At 38.4% G+C, this 16,676-nt stretch overlaps 1 protein-coding gene across 1 annotated transcript in view; it reads left to right on the plus strand.

Moving 5' to 3' along the window:
- LOC140728382 (uncharacterized) overlaps nt 1-16,676 on the plus strand; it is a 257,199-nt gene that overhangs the window by 205,770 nt on the left and 34,753 nt on the right. The window contains exons 27-42 of the mRNA XM_073047008.1: nt 1,005-1,103; nt 2,057-2,110; nt 2,225-2,278; nt 2,832-2,885; nt 3,924-3,977; nt 7,478-7,522; nt 7,611-7,709; nt 8,422-8,529; nt 8,630-8,683; nt 9,491-9,544; nt 9,702-9,755; nt 12,958-13,011; nt 13,918-14,025; nt 14,116-14,169; nt 15,013-15,066; nt 15,899-16,060. Of these exons, the coding sequence (XP_072903109.1) occupies nt 1,005-1,103; nt 2,057-2,110; nt 2,225-2,278; nt 2,832-2,885; nt 3,924-3,977; nt 7,478-7,522; nt 7,611-7,709; nt 8,422-8,529; nt 8,630-8,683; nt 9,491-9,544; nt 9,702-9,755; nt 12,958-13,011; nt 13,918-14,025; nt 14,116-14,169; nt 15,013-15,066; nt 15,899-16,060 (1,161 nt within the window). The remainder of the gene's footprint in view (nt 1-1,004; nt 1,104-2,056; nt 2,111-2,224; nt 2,279-2,831; nt 2,886-3,923; nt 3,978-7,477; nt 7,523-7,610; nt 7,710-8,421; nt 8,530-8,629; nt 8,684-9,490; nt 9,545-9,701; nt 9,756-12,957; nt 13,012-13,917; nt 14,026-14,115; nt 14,170-15,012; nt 15,067-15,898; nt 16,061-16,676) is intronic.

Consider the following 16,676-nt stretch of genomic DNA (forward strand, 5'->3'; position numbering starts at 1 on the left):
AATGTCTCAACGCGGCAGAAATATAGAGGATATTTCACCTGGTTGAGGAGTCTTCACTTAGGAATCACAGCCTCAAAAGAAGAGGTAGTCTATTTAGGACTGAAATGAGAAATTTCTTCACTAGTTAAGAGGTAAATCTTTGGAATTCTCCACCCAGGTGGCTATAGAAACTCTGTCACTGATTTAATTCAAAATAGAGACTAATAGATTTTTAGATGTTAATGGATTCAAAGGACACAGGAATAGGGCATAAAAATAGCATCAGGGTAGAAAATCGGCCCTATTCTTGTTGAATAACTGAGCAGAGTTGAGGAGGCTTCTGCTCCTCTTTCTTTCAGAATCACTTTGCAGCACCAAAAGAAGCAGTTTAGCCCATTGTGTCTGTTACACTAGATAAAGTTGAGATCACCTCATCATATCTATTCATCCTTTGTTTATTGATTGACGGAGCTAGCACTGATAATTGACTGAGGTTTATGGTGGTTTGCCTTTTAATACTGAGCATTAATAAATGCATTTCCTCCTTCCCCTCAATTTGAAATCTTCAATTATTTCATTGTTGTGGTTTTACCTTTTATGCACTGTGAATGCATTTGGCTTTTAAAAATTCTATCATATTAGTATATAGTTAATACTAATAAGAAAGTTGATTATTGCATTGGTTATAAAATAACTCCTGTCTTGAATGAACATGTTTTTTGCTTCACAATCCATTCTTCCTTTGCTGAGCTAATACCCTACAAGTTCAGTGTGAAAAAAATCAACATGGGCCTCTCAGAGGCTTGAAGATCCAAAATACATCTTCCTGTACAAAAAGCTTCCTTAAGGGAACATTATTAACCTGACATTGTGACCCATAACTCCCCCTCATTTCAGAAGAAATATTGGATAATATTTTCAATAATTTTTGTTTCCTGATGATATTGATAGAGAGAGCATATGTCAGATGAAATAATGTACTTTGCATGGTGTACTTAGTAGTATCAATGTTGATATGTTACCAGGGTCCACCAGGGGAGGATGGACGCCCAGGATCAGCTGGATCAACTGGAATGAGGGGTTCACCTGGTCCTATGGGTACTGTAGGGCCAAGGGGTAATGTCGTAAGTAACACACCTGTTATTCAATTTGCAATACATTGGTATGAAATATCAAAAATATCCATTTTGCACCCGTCAGTTGTTAAATGAATTAAAATCGTAAAGGAGAGCAGAATTTCTGTGTGTGCTATGTCAATAGGGAGCTAACTTCTTTACTATGACACAAGCAGGTTATTTGGTCCATTGGGTCAATACTTGCTTTCAAGAGGATAATCAAATTAATCCTATTCCCATCCTTTTCCTTTGTAGCCCTGAAAATAATAATAAACTGTACTTACACCGGCTACACTGCATCCACTTTTCTATCGATAATTTGTTATAAATTCAGAGTTAAATATCAATCAATTTTCACTGCTGATGATCAGCTATGTGTTTATAATTTTATATTGGGCTTGGATTTTTCTAGTTTCGATTCAGTTTTTAATTTATGTTTCAGTCTGGCATGTTATTTGCTGTTAATCATAATCAACACAATCATGTATTTTCACATGCTAAGAAATCTTTAGTCAGGGGTACGTCTTCTCTGAACTAAAATGAAATTGGTTTTAGCCGCATGTGTGTATTCAAAGTCAGCTGCGTTCCAGGCCACCGTCACCGCACACTGACTAGCATACTCCACAGACAAATAAAGTCAGCTGTCTTCATCCACATTTTCTGAATCATTCCTAAATCAAAATTGAATGAGCGCATTAGTTCTACATAGTTGACATTTACAGTGGCTTTTGAAAATGTTTATTTTTGTTTAGTTTATTAGTTACAAATGAGAAATTTAAACTAAAGATTATAAGATTTAATATTGAATATTTAGAAAAGGTGACTGTTATGCTCACAGGAAAGGCAACAAACACATGAACAAAAGTAGAAACAATATCATCCTTACAGAGTGCAGTGATACACATAGCACAGCTAGGTATTATCTATATTAAGTCGTCTTGCTAATAAACTTGTATTTATAGGGTGATCCAGGTAAGACTGGTGAGAGGGGACCATCTGGTGCACCAGGTCAAAGAGTAAGTGACAACTTTTAATGACTTGCAAATTGTTCACAAAGTTCTCTTTTTTTTAAATTACTATAATAAAAGCTGTTTGTTCAGGCTTCTTTCTATTTTTCACTTTGATATTAGGGCACTCCTGGCAAGGATGGAGAAACTGGACCTCAGGGCCATGTTGGTCCAAAGGTAAATCTAACCACCCCCACTGAGTTATGTCTTTGTGTATAGATATAATTTGGATTCATAAATTCATCAGTTAATTACCATTTTTAAGATCAAAGCTCAATATTGCTTATGTAATAGAACAATAAGGTAAGTGGATGTTTTTCATATTTTAATAGATTAACCAAGATCAAAACATTGCTCTAATTAAGAACAATAATCTTGTTTGAGCCTGATGGATACCAGAACAACTGATAGATAATGTCCTCTTATGACCTTGCAACAGGGCAAGAACAGTACTTTTTTTCTCTAAATATGTTAAATTAAGCAAATGCCATCATGAAGTTGACCAAATTGGGAAAACCAAACAGGATCAATTTTGCTAGATTTAATAAATACTTAATTCCAGGATTAAATGATAATCTAGTTTCAACACATAGAAGTAAATCTTAAGCATGTAGAACTCTGTGTTACTTATAGTGAAATTAATATTATATATTTAAACAATGTAATTGTAATTTCACTACAAATAAGAAGCCAAATAAGCTTGATGCATTTTTGTTTTGCCTTTGGACAGGGTAAAGCAGGTGACAGAGGAGAACAAGGCCCTCCTGGTCCTCCAGGGTTCCAGGTATGTAAAGAAATATATTTTTGTTAAAACTTTACTGTTGAATAATTCCTGAAACATTTTTGTCAGTATGTGATGCACCAGCAATAACTATCGGAGACTTGAGGCGAGAGATAGGCTTTTATTAGCTGGAAGAAAGCACTGTCAGCAGCAAGAGACCATCACACAACATCCTGGAGACTGAGGAAGGAGCAGTGCCTCCCATCGCCTTTATACAGGGGTCTGTGGGAGGAGCCACAGGAGCAGTCAGCAGGGTCTGTGGGAGGAGCCACAGGAGCAGTCAGCGGGGGGGGGGGGGGGGGGGGAAGGGCGTGTCCAGACAGGTATATGTAGTTCACCACAGTATGCAAGGTTGGAATGGGTAACAATTAGTGTCTTTCTAATAGTAACTTTAAATGCTAAATCCTGGTGGAATCATTTACCTCTTCTATTGGGCACTGAATGTCATTTGTAATGTTAGATGGGCACATGAAATTTTACATATTAAATACACTATATTGTACAATATATTTAGAAATTAAGTATATATTATGCCAGTACCATGAAGGTGAATTATCTTGTTGACAGACTCTTTGATCATAGTTACAATTTGAATAAAGAAATCACAAAGCCTTAGTTAATGGATACCATAGGAGATCTCTACAGCACAACATGAATCAATTACCCATGAAATCACAATACTAAAGAGCAATTTCCAAACACTTGCTAAATCTACTATTTTAGAAATTTAAAAAATAAGTTTGATCAATGAAATTTTAGTTCACAGTTTTTATACAATTGTCCAATGGTGTAATTGCAGGACTTTGAGCTATTTGTTTCAATGTCAGTAGCCAACATCATTGTACGTACATCTAAAAACTATTTCAGCAGCTCCTTGGCCTTTATAACTGGTGGATCTTACTCAGAAAATATCAACCATTTGATTTAGGCGAAGTGAAAGGCGAGATCATATGTATCTTTCTGCATTCTTGAGTTTTCCTTCTGACTCTCACCTACACCATGACTAAATGTCATTTTATTTTGTACATCTCAATGTTTTAGGGTCTCCCTGGACCTCCAGGTCCTCCTGGTGAATCTGGTAAACCTGGAAGTGAGGTAAGATAAAGTTTGATATTTTTTCTGTTTGTTGGATATACCAAAAGATATGTAACTAAGCTATTGACAATTAATAAAAAGGAAATATCTATCCACGTAAATATACTTGAAATCTTAATGAAACATTATGGTCACAATTAAGTAATTCTGCCATGAAATTATAACTTAAACCAGATTAAGAAGCCTGAAAGTGGACACTAACTGAACAATGATAAAAGTAGAGCTTAGCTTTTTGACTAAGTAGTTCATTCCATTCCATTGAAACTGAGATCAATAACAAGAACCGACCAATTAAAGTTTTGACCTGGAGTCCAGGGAGTAACTTTAGAATGAACATTTAATGTGTTTTCATACGAATGAAGTCTCTGGAATTGAACATCAATCAATACTGTTTCTGGATCTACCTTTCTGTGATGCTGCTGCAAGCAAGTTTTTAATTGTATCTGTACCTCATTGTGTTTGTGCATATGACAATAACCTTGACATGATAATGGTGAAATAAGGACCAGTTTTGCCTCTTGTACTAACTTTACTTTCCTTAGGATCCTGAAATCCAGAATCCTAGACTAACACACCAAACACCACCACAGTTTAGAACTATAAAGCCAGTTAATAATCTTAAACACAAAGTGCACTGCAGATGCTGTGGTCAAATCAAGACGTACAAAAAAAGCTGGATGAACTCAGCAGGTCGGGCAGCATCCGTTTGGGTAACGACTGCTGCCCGACCTGCTGAGTTAATAATCTTGTTTGGTGAACAAGTCATCAGGAATGCCTTGAAAGAAACATTGAGTTCAATTATGTCCTCCTCAGGAAGAAATCTACTATCCTTTCTCAGTATAGCCTATAGGCAGCTCCTTAAAATATTCTCTGATGACATCCTGCAATCCAATCTCTTGGAAAGAGCCTCTCCACTACTTTCAATGTCAGGGATAGGCAATAAATGTTGCTTTTTACCAGTGATACCTATATCCTGTAAAATAAATACATTGAAAACAACGATTAGCATTGTACGCAAGCAGTTGATAATGGAAGCAACTCTTCTGGCACAGGAAAATGTTAATGAATTAGTGAGTGTATACCACCGACACAGGCTCATTTATTGGCTTAATTCAATTCAAGCCCATGTTGAAAGGTTTTTGAATTCAGGTTTGAACAATAGGTACTTTTGTTTAAAGTGTTTTCGACATTTTACCTATAGAACAGTATGTTTTACAGGAAATTAATTGATGCATTTATGAGGAGAGTATGTTTGATTTGTTGCCACAATTGGGCGTTCACTGATTGTGGCCAATTGAACCAGTTGCTTTTTGTTGTTTGAGTGAGGTGCATGAGAAGCAATATGCTTGCTCTGCCAAAAATGCAAAAGTACTACATTTATGGGGAAAAAAATCCTTCAAAAACAAGCAGATAGTTAAAAGCCTCAATGCAAATATTATATTTTTGAGCAATATCCAAATTATATAAACAAAAACCTATCCCCTAATGCATGTTACTTCAGAAGCAAATAGTTTTTATTTTGATAATAGAGATATTTTTAAATATTAAAAAAAGTCCTAAAATAGAGTTCCTCCTGTCCTTAACTACCACCCTACGAGCTACTGCATCCAACACATCATTCTCCACAATTCTGCCATTCCCAAAGGGATCCTACCATTACCACCAGACACATTTTTACCTTCACAACCACCCTCCACCCACTCTCTGTTTTCCGGAGGGATCTCTAATGGTCCCTCTGTGATTCCCTTCTCCATTTGCTCCTCCCCACTAATTTCTATCCCTGCATGTGGTCAAAGTGTTACACCTTTCTTTACACCTCCTTATTCACCTCCATTCAGTGACACAAACGTCCTTTCAGGTGAGGCAACACTTCACCTGCGAATCTGCTGGGGATGTCTATTGTATCCAGTGCTCCTGGTGCAGCCTCCTCTTTAGTGGTGAGACCCGTCATAAATTGGGGGACAGCCTTGTCAAGCACCTCCACTCCATCCACTAAAAGCAGAACTCCCTGGTAGCCAAATATTTTAATTCCAATTCCCATTCCGGTTCTGACATGGCCTTCTTATGTGCCATGATGTGGCCACCTTCAGGGTGGAGAAACTATACCATATATTAAGTCAGTCTAGCAATGAAGCATTTATTTTTGTCCTTGTGGTTAGAAACATAGAAAACCTACAGCACAATACAGGTCCTTCAGCCCACAAAGTTGTGCTGAACAGGTTCTAAGAGATTGTATTGGTACTTCCTTGACTTGGAACCCCCCCCCCCCCCCATGGTGTCAGAGAGGGCTTTCTTGGAATTTAACCAGGTCAATGGTGAGGACATGAATAGAATGATGAAAGTAGAAGTGTGTATCCTAAACAAGACCTTGGAGGCAATAATATTCCTGTATTTGGGAGAGTATATTACTGTGTTAGAATTTTCTGAACCTTACTTTGATCAGCTTTTCCAGCAAATGTTTTAATTTTGTATTTATTTTATATTACTTTGCCATTAATATATCCTTCTACATTTATCTTTCCTTAATACTATTATTTAATACCTTTTGGTTCACTATAAAACAAAATAACTTTTATTTAAAGGTGCAATATTCCTTCATTTTTATTGTCATATCTGACTTCTAGTGTTTATGTTATTTTGGTAAGAATGACTTTCCCATGCATTTTGACTGAACTGGAGTTGTTTGGAATACTGAACAATGCAGACTAATCAAGTGATCCTGAGCTGGGAAAGCAGCTGTTGCATGTGACCCCCATCATCTGGGGAATTTACTGGTCTCAAAGAACACATTCTGGCATGAGAAACTTTAAATACCCTTTTTATTTCATCTGGACCTTTACTTACTCAAACCAATGATAAGCAGTCACTGTGGTGGACGGCTAGCTAGCTAAGAGACATGAAGCAGGCAAGATAACTATCAGCCATTTTGATTCACTGGCTCCCGACTGTGACTTATCATAGTCACTTTCAGAGCTGAAAATTTAAGAATGTTGGCAATGATTTGAACTCTTTGGGATCAAATGTCCCTCTTAATCATTACGAATTTAGTGAATAACTATTTGGCAGCACTGTAAATTGACAATTCAACATAGACTGGTTTGAATTAGATCTGTTTGTCCTTCATAACATGAGAAGAGAATTTTGAGCACCAATGTGAAGAAAATTATGGTCCTGCTTATCTACCCATCAAATAGTCCAGTTAAAATTTTGAAGTTGAAAAAGGTCTGACAGAATTTATGAGTGACAGCATCTTCAAATATTTATGCATTAATTAGAATGTTTGCACCTTTTATCTTTCTTCTTCTTCATGTGAGATTCATGATATATCTAATCAGACAAGAAATGTGCATTTACTTTTTTAACCTGCTATTTTGAAACTATGAAGAGTTAAGTATTTAAGTATTCTGAATTGAGGAGAAGTGAAATATTGGAACATTGTTTGTTGCCAATAAATAAAAAAAGTTCAAATGACCTTATTATTTGAATTTATCTGTTGATAGGGCATCCCGGGTGACCTTGGTCCATTAGGACAACTGGGTCCAAGAGTGAGTACAATTGCAACCTATTATAAAATGTATGTTATCTATTTGAGAAAACAAGCCATTGCTGATATTATATCATAAACTATCACAGGGGGAACGTGGCACTCCTGGTGAACGTGGTTTGCCTGGTCCTCCCGGTCTTCAAGGTCCCAGAGGGATTCCAGGCGCTGCTGGCAAAGATGGACCTAAGGTAACATTAAGCAGTGATTACAACAGTTAAATACATCTTGTTTATTTTCTAGACAACTGTAGTTTCTCCAATTGGTCTCTAACAGTTCGGAATGTTTAGGTACATAAAGGAATTCAAAGTGTATGTTTTCCATCCAACTTTCTCTTGAGGACTGTAACACATGCCAGGTTTTCACAGTTGTCATAAACCCTTCTTTGTACCTTATCCAATTGGCCATTTTTCATGCACGATCCTCAGGAGTGAAGGCAGGAGGCTGCAAAGTTGACGCCAATCCTGTCCTCATTTGATATCTATATACTGATTCCAACAGATGCAGACAATCTTCTCGGAAATAGGGAATCCTTGTAGATAAGTTTTCCCTTTCCTGCCCTTTGCATACTTGGGCCACTTGTGGATTAAATGGTTAAGAGCAAATCAATGATTTTGGAAAATAGTTCTCAGTCCCACTGTTAGTCACATATTTTGCCAAATGACCAAATTAAGGCTTTTTATCTCTTATGATCTAATTTTAATTTGAAAAGTGCTTTCAGCATGACATGGATAGGAAGTCCTTTCAGCTAAATGCATAAAAAAGAAGTTGGTCTAATTGTTTAATAAAGTTATGAAGTACAGCTCTTCAAATGACCTGCAAGAAACAATTTCTCAAGTTAGTCTGCATCTTAATACATTGTCACTTCTTTTTCTGGTGACTACTGTTTTTTTTTAATTTCAGGGTCCTCCTGGACCTACTGGTAATACTGGAGATCCAGGCCCTCCAGGTCTTCAAGGAATGCCTGGGGAACGAGGGCCTTCAGGCCCTTCAGGTCCTAAGGGCGAGAGAGTAAGTAAACACATATACCCAGCTTTTCTATGAACGAATAGATTGTTCAAGCTCTTTGATGCTGAGGTCCTGTCTAATAACTCCTATTTTCAAATGGTAGGGCATTGCAGGTGAAAAAGGCTCTGAAGGTAGTCCAGGCAATGATGGTGCTAGAGTAAGTAAACACTTTTCCCTACTGATCTTGTATATAAAATTGTTTAGTGACATCCACAGTTATATTCTGCTTATCAAGTAGATTGAAAGCTTCTATACCAAGTGAGTTAGAACTAAAGTAATAGAGTCATAGAGTATGCCCTTTGGCCTAACTAGTCCAGGCCAGTGACAGTATCCTCCCTGCTAGCCCCAGTTGATGCACTTGACCTATAACCCTCCAGAATCACTTGGGAAGTAAGATAATGGGATATATCTGTGATATATATATAGTTCATGCTGCCACCTAACCAATGCAAAAGGGGTTGACCCCTCCTTCCTTCCCATTCTTTCTACTGGCTTATGAGGCATTTCTTGAGGCAGCTCTTTCCTAACTTGCCAGTGCATGCCATGAATCCTGGGTAAGTTAAGTGGCTTCTGTGGGCCATGAAATCTAGCACTGGCTGACATACTAAGACAAGTCACCTGTTTCATTCTGATAAAGTTCTTTGCTGTAATTTCACAAAGTGATGTTAATGGCCCCAATGTGACCCTGCAGAAGACAAAACTCTCACAGTGAGCCCCAACTCATTAACTTGCCCAGCAGTTAGGAGGGAAATGTATTGAAAAGTAAAATCAAGGTTTGCCGAGAAAATAGGATAAGAGTGTAAGAATCCCTGACATCCCAACTTTCTGCCCTCTCTATGCACTTTCTTCCCAGCCCCAAATTATCAGTGATCCCATAAACTCTATCCCCTGTTATCTGTTATGTTTAAAATACCAAATATTGTTTGATTGACACTTTCTTTGCTGCTGTATTCTTTTGCAACAGGGTCTGCCTGGCTCTCCAGGTCTACCTGGCAGTCCTGGTATAGCTGGAGATAAGGTAATTCAGCTAAATGTTCATTTCAAATTATATAAAATGCACTTCTTGATCCTTTCTGATGCCAAATATTCTTTTGTTGTAAAGTAAAGCTTTTGATCCAAATTTTGACTTTATCTCCTTGACACTAACTAATTTTTATTTTAAATCAAAAATGTAGGGTGAGCCTGGCTCTATTGGACTTCCTGGCCCTCTAGGTTCTCGTGGATCTCCGGTAAGTAAAAATATTTCAAGATGAAAATGCGGTGATACTACCTTTTCAGCAGAGTGATTGGCTTTTGAAATGGGCCAAGCGAGATGAAATGAAGCTTTTCTTTCTCCGGTGCTTTTCACTGGTCTTCGTTAAATCCAATCTTTAATGGAATATAAATGTATGCCACAAAAATACGTTAAGTACCAGCACATTGTGTCATCCTAGGCATCAAGATAAGAGTGTAGAAAACAGAAACTAATTGACAGGAGAATTTTGCTCGGCAGCAACATTGCAAACCCTTTGCATGGAAAATTTAAAATTTTACTAAATGTTTCCTGGATTTTATGGGCTGTGGACCCATTCCGAAGTGGCATCCTATCTGTACACAAAGTTTGAAGCATATGTTCCACCATGTGTCATAATATGAGGAAGTAGTACGAGGAGAAGTCTTACCACATGATGACATCAGCATGCATCTCTACTTAAATGCTACCTCTGTAATTATGGTGCTATCTTTGAGCTCAGCATTGTTTATAACAGTTATAATAGAACATGTGTTCAATATCAGAACCAACACTGATGGTTACAATATCTATTTGGCAGCAATACCAAAATAAAAACAAATGTGAGAATTGTTTCCAATTTATTCATCAAATTACGTCAAATTGCAAACAAGATTCAAATTATCAGTCTTGTATGTCCCCTCAGTGCCTGCCTTTGGCATGCCTCTGTTTATCCTAGTGCTCCCATGCAGGATCAAAGCAGTGGCTGTAGTTTAGCTGGCGAAGGCTGCTGATTTTCAACGAAGGAAGGAGTAGTTTGCCTAAGAGGGCAACTTCTGGAGGCTTTAGCCTTGGACATCCCCATCTCGGTATGAAGAAGAGGAGTCCAAACCAATTGGCTGGAGATAGAAGGGCAATGGTGGGATCATTATTAATGCTGCTGTTAGAGGACTGCAAAGTGTGCTCATAGGGCCAGTGTTGCTCCTCCAGGTCGTTACTCAGTCGCTCTAATTGTCCACTAGTGGGCACCTTTCTGGGGTATTGTGACTCCTTGAAAGTTCTTTAAATCACCAACACCATTACTGCAGCAATCTGAACTTAAGCTTGGCTAACAGGTGAGCAGGATTTCAAAGCAGAATTCTTCGACTATCTATAGCACTTTGCATGCTGCATGCATTTGTTGACACTACATTGGGAGCCGAGAGATTAAACCTCAAACTTAAATCTGCAACAGTTTATATTAAGTTATCAGCCACTTCTGTGCTTGCTGCGAAGGATACATTGTAGAAAGAGTTTTAGAAATGATGCACTGTCAATTACTCCAAAAGACTGGAAGTAGAGTAAATATTGAAAGGCTTCTATTAACAGTAAAATGGATCCACATCCATGCTGTATGACTGCCCTGGACTGTGGGAGGAGCAGTGACACAATCGCCTTTATTCAAGGGTCTGTGGGAGGAGCCAGAGGGCCGTGTCCAGACAGATAACCCAGTTACCACCTATATACATGGTTTACCACAAGAAACTTAGGGAATCAAAGGTTATGGAGTTAATGCAGGAATGTGGTGCTGAGGTAAAAAATTTAGTCATTATCATATTAAATGAGGGAATAGTCACAAGAGGCTGAATGGACAATTCTGCTTTTATTTCTTAATTGCTATACAATGCTATTGGACAACTCCACATTCTTTAGCATTATAGGCAGGTTTCTGTAGAATGTAATCCCAATTTACTGAGCTACACCCCGAAGCCTGCTCAGCAGTCATATTCACTTGGGTCTTCAACAAATCTGCCAACATGATGGGCAAAATGGCCTCCTCCTCTGTCATTATGATTTTGTAATTCTAAATTGAGTTTGGGAAAGCTGCAGGCTATGTTTATGGAGGCAGCAGCAAAGTTGAGTTTCTACCAACAAACCTCAAGCTCACTGCCAGAGGTTTGGTGGTGAGTGTGCAGTTGCCAAAGTGAAAACTGAGCTTATGTAGTGCTGGTACAGGAGTGAGTATGATGGAGGATTGGAAAATGCTTTCTCTGCTCTTCAGCATGAGCAAGGCATTGCTCAACATCTTGCTTCGTTGGATCCAGGTCTTAAGGACTTCACTCTTAACATTGATCACCAGTATGACTTTACTTTGTCTGCCTCTGAGTATGGATTGTGTCACTGAGACCACATTAATTGGGATATCACCACTCATGTACTGGGGCCCCTGCTGAGGAGAAAGTCACAGTCAAAGCTGTCTCCAATGGAATGAGAGGACAATTTAAACTTGAACTTGATGAGCTGTCTGCACTACATCACACAGGAAAGGATTAATTGTAATCCCAAACCCATTTTTATATTATTTAATTCTTATTCCGATTCAGATTCGAGGACTGTCTGTTCTGGGTTTGGTGGACTATGTATGTGCGTGCGTGGGTAGATAGATGGTATAGAGGAATGGGGCTTGTTTTGCTGTTGTTATTTAGTTGCTTGTTGTGTTTGGTGTTGTTCTGCCGAGCATTGTGGGCATGTTATGTTGGCACTAGAACGTTTGGCAACACTTACCGGCTGCCGCCAGCACATTGCTCTTCTCGCCAATGACACATTTCACTGTATGATCTAATGCACATGCGATAAATAACTGAACCCGAATTATGTAATGCAACATCGTTTTATTTTGACAATGGGCTTCTGGTCTTATCTCAAAATGTATTGCTTTTGTTGTATAATGATTTATGGATCCATGATAGAATGCTTGTACCATGGACGGACAATACAACAATCAGTTGCTGTCATAGCACTTGAAGGAATATCTCAACCTCATTACATTTATGTTGTATTGATAATGGCAGGAGCTGGAGGTTATGTATTAGGGTAACTAGTTTGTATATCTGTGGATGCAAGGCTAATTATGAAACAGCCTTTCAATTTAAGGCAGGTGTTAACTTTTCCAAGCAATTAAGTAAGAGTAAGATCCAGTGAAAATAGTAGTAAAGAGTTCAAGAGTGAAATAAATAAATTGTTAAAGATAAAGAAGAAATGGAGACTTTAAGATAACAGAGGACTGATGATTTTGAAAGAGTCAGACATGTTGGATGCCTTATTTTTCTGGTTTTTAAAGTTCATTCATTTGTTTTACAGAATAGCCACCTCATTTTACATCAATAACATTAACATGCAGTCTTACAGGAATATTTTTTTTTGTGACATTCTGGACAGTGACTTCCATTTTTCTTTTCCAGGGTTCTCGTGGTGAGACTGGAACCACTGGCCCTGTTGGATTTGCTGGACCTCCGGTAGGTTATCTGTGTCCAAAATGTTTTTCTGTAAGGAATTTGTTCCTTATCAATCAAATGTTTCACAGAGGTATAGAAGTACAATGGCTGTGTTACTAGACTAGAATTAAAGATAACTAGATTAGTTATCCATGACGCACCATTTCAAATTGCAGTTAAGGAAATTGTATTCAATTAATTAAATAAATCCATATATAAGAAGTCAGATATCACGAATGGGGTTCATGATGCTATAAAATGTCATTAATAAAGATGATCTTTTATTGATATCCTTTAGGAAAGAAAGTCTGCCCTTGCCTGGTCTGGCCTAAATGACCCTCCGGAAGCATAGTGATGAGATTGTCTGTGATCTGCCCATTGATACGGTCTAGGCAGACACTGCTCAAAGGCAATTGGCAATAGGCAATAACCACTGACTTAGTCAGTGGTGTCCGCTTAACATGAGCAAATATTTTTTAAAAGTCTGGTAGAAACCCCTGCTGTTATTGTGGACAGTGGTAATAGGATGAGCTCATTAATTTGTACCTCTTCTTATCGGGAGGAACTTTGCGTATCCTGATTGTGGTTTTATCAAGAAAGTGTTGCTGACTTTTGGTGTAATGACTAAGATGTCTAGCCCGCCAGTGGGGTGGACCTGATCATTTTGCCTGTTACTCAGACTGTACACAAATACCAAGTGACAATCTTTGAACTCCAGTGGGAGAAAATCACATGATGAATCATACTGGAGAAACAGCGGAAGGCCAAGTACACGAAGCATCGCCCAAATCTAACCGCTTTAAGCATTAAGTTGTAGCATGAGTGAAATTCTCTTCAGGAAAACAAAGATGTAATCTGTGAAATAACTTTCATACCTAAATTCACGTTTTAGCTCCCCACTAAACTGCTCAATTTCATTCTGACCAGGGAAGTGACGGACAACCTGGAGTTAAAGGTGAAACTGGGGAGCCTGGTCAGAAGGGTGATGCTGGCTCTCCAGGACCACAGGGACTAGCAGGATCCCCTGGTCCACCAGTAAGTACATCAACAGAAGAGATTAAACACATTAAAAATGTATAATTACGGGCAAGCCATTCAGCTTAAATCTCCTAAATCATTTTCTAGGGCCCTATTGGAATTTCTGGACTTAAAGGTGGACGTGGCACTCAGGGAGCACCTGTACGTTTTATTTTCAAACATTTTTTTTTGTTTGCTTTGAATATTTCTATTTATTACTTCTGTCCATAGAAAAATGTATTAGTGTGCTATATTAGGAAACAGTTTATAATATTATGAAGCCTTTTATCCACATGTGAAAGATAGCTTCACTTTACAATAATGTGTTTGCAGATTTCTATTGTTCTAGAACCCTACACTATGGCTTACCTTTGTAAATGTTAGTGCAGCCACTTATGTGGTTATTAGCATAATGATGTAGACAGGGATATTGGAATCCAAGTCCATAGCTCCCTGAAAGTGGAAACACAGGTAGATAGAGTGGTAATGAAGGTGTATGACATGCCTGCCTTTGCTAGTCACATGGAGCATAAGAGTCAGGAAATCATGATGCAGTTGTATAGAACTTTGGTTAGACCATGTTTCGAATATTACCTACAATTCTGGTTACTTCATTACTGTAAGGAGATGGAAGCTTTAGAAAGTTTTTTGAAGGGGTTTACCAGTATGCTGCTTTGATTCGAGGGTGTGAACTTTAAGGATGAACAAACTTGGATTATTTTCTATGCAGCTTCAAGATGAGAAATGTTTATAAAATGATAAATGATAAAATTATAAAATGTTTATAAAAGCATAGATAAGGAGATAGGCAAAATCTCTTTCATTGGGTAAAACCATTCAATTATAGAGGGAATGGCTTTAAGATGAGATGGGGTAAGTTTAGGGGGGATGTGCGGGCAAACTTTTTTCCACAAAGAGCTGTAGGTGCCATGTTGAGAATTGCAGATATATTAAAAAGCTTTACAGAATCCTGATTGTGTGTTAACCATGTTTTCTCTATAATAGGGTCCCACTGGCTTTCCTGGGCCTGCAGGGAGAGTTGGACCACCAGGACCAACTGTGAGTAGTAGTCTTCAAGGAAATCATAATTCCTAATTGGTCTGAGGGCTCTGCTCAATGTCCTTAAAAGCATTTTACATTTTCATTTAAGATGCCTTCTGTATTAGCTTAATAGTGATTTGCCTTGATTCCATATCAAAATAACAACAGGCTTTTTTTTCCCCAAGAGTTGATTGAAGCCAGTTGGTTTGAAGTGTCTTGAGATAATATGGTCATGTTTTTCCACGAGAGGCCACCTTCCCCAGAATCATGTGGTCATGAGAATTAAGAGTCTATAGACAGATCTGGTTAATATAATGTTAAGTATATTGGTGTTGGTGTTGGCGTTGGCGCATGGCCTAGTGGACAAGGTATTGGATTAGTAACCTGAAGGTCACTGGTTCGAGCCTCAGCTGAGGCAGCGTGTTTGTGTCCTTGAGCAAGGCACTTAACAACACATTGCTCTGTGATGACACTGGTGCCAAGAGTCCTAGTGCCCTTCCCTTGGACAACATCGGTGGCGTGGAGAGGGGAAGGCTTGCAGCTTGGGCAACTGCCGGTCTCCCATACAACCCTGCCCAGGCCTGCGCCCTGGAAAAACCTCCCAAGGTGCAAATCCATGGTCTCATGAGACTAACAGGTGCCTATGTAAGTATATTGCACTGTAAAATGGAACTTAAGCATGTTGAAAAATAAGTATTATTATCAATCCTGGCCTTTTGTGAAAGCCACTTGTTTACTTTCTACCCAATGATAGTAAAAAATGAGGAATAAGAAAATATGAGCAAGAATTAGGATCAATCTGTGCCAAGATAATGAGATTATGAATTCACCTTCCTTATTTCTTTTTAAGGGTGACCCAGGTCCTGCTGGTCCCTTAGGGGCTACTGGAAAGGAAGGACCTCCAGGTCTGCGAGGTGACACTGGATCACCTGGAAAGGTTGGTGATCCTGGCCCCCCAGGGATACCCGGTAGTCCTGGTGATAAAGGTGAACCCGGAGACGATGGTCCAACTGTAAGTGCAATTAGAATTTTGAAAATTGTATCTCAACATGAAGTTGGAAAAACATGTTCAGTGAAATTGAATCTAGCTGTAATCTTATCACTACAATTAAAAAAATTAAGTTTCTATGCTGATCCAGTTCTAGGCTCATGGATCTCAATGATTGATCCATGTAACAATAGAAACAAAAGTAGCAAGCAGTAGCAACAAAAGTGTTGAAACTATTCCATCTTTGGTAGAGTGACGAGATGAGTACCACTAACAGGTCATGATGATGAGTAAAAGACACTGGAGTGGAAAAGATCGTCGACAGCTCATGCTATTGGATTTTATTGGCCTAGTGAGTGTCGGGGTCTGGAACCTATTTCTGAAGAGGAGGTGGAGGCAGAAATCTTCATTAATTTAAGGTTACCTGGATGATCACTTGAGCAATCATAATCTACAAACTGCTGACCAGCAAGGGTTACTTTATAGATAGAAAAGAGGTTTGCTCCATTAATGACACACTTTTCAGACTCAGTTATTTTTAAAGCACAGGTTGAATGGTTGTGTAAAACAGTTGTGTCTATGCAGATTAATCAACATCTGAGACAGCCACACATACCTGGAGAAAAAACTATATCTAATA

Source organism: Hemitrygon akajei, chromosome 5 (assembly GCF_048418815.1).
Source record: "Hemitrygon akajei chromosome 5, sHemAka1.3, whole genome shotgun sequence".
NCBI lineage: Eukaryota > Metazoa > Chordata > Chondrichthyes > Myliobatiformes > Dasyatidae > Hemitrygon > Hemitrygon akajei.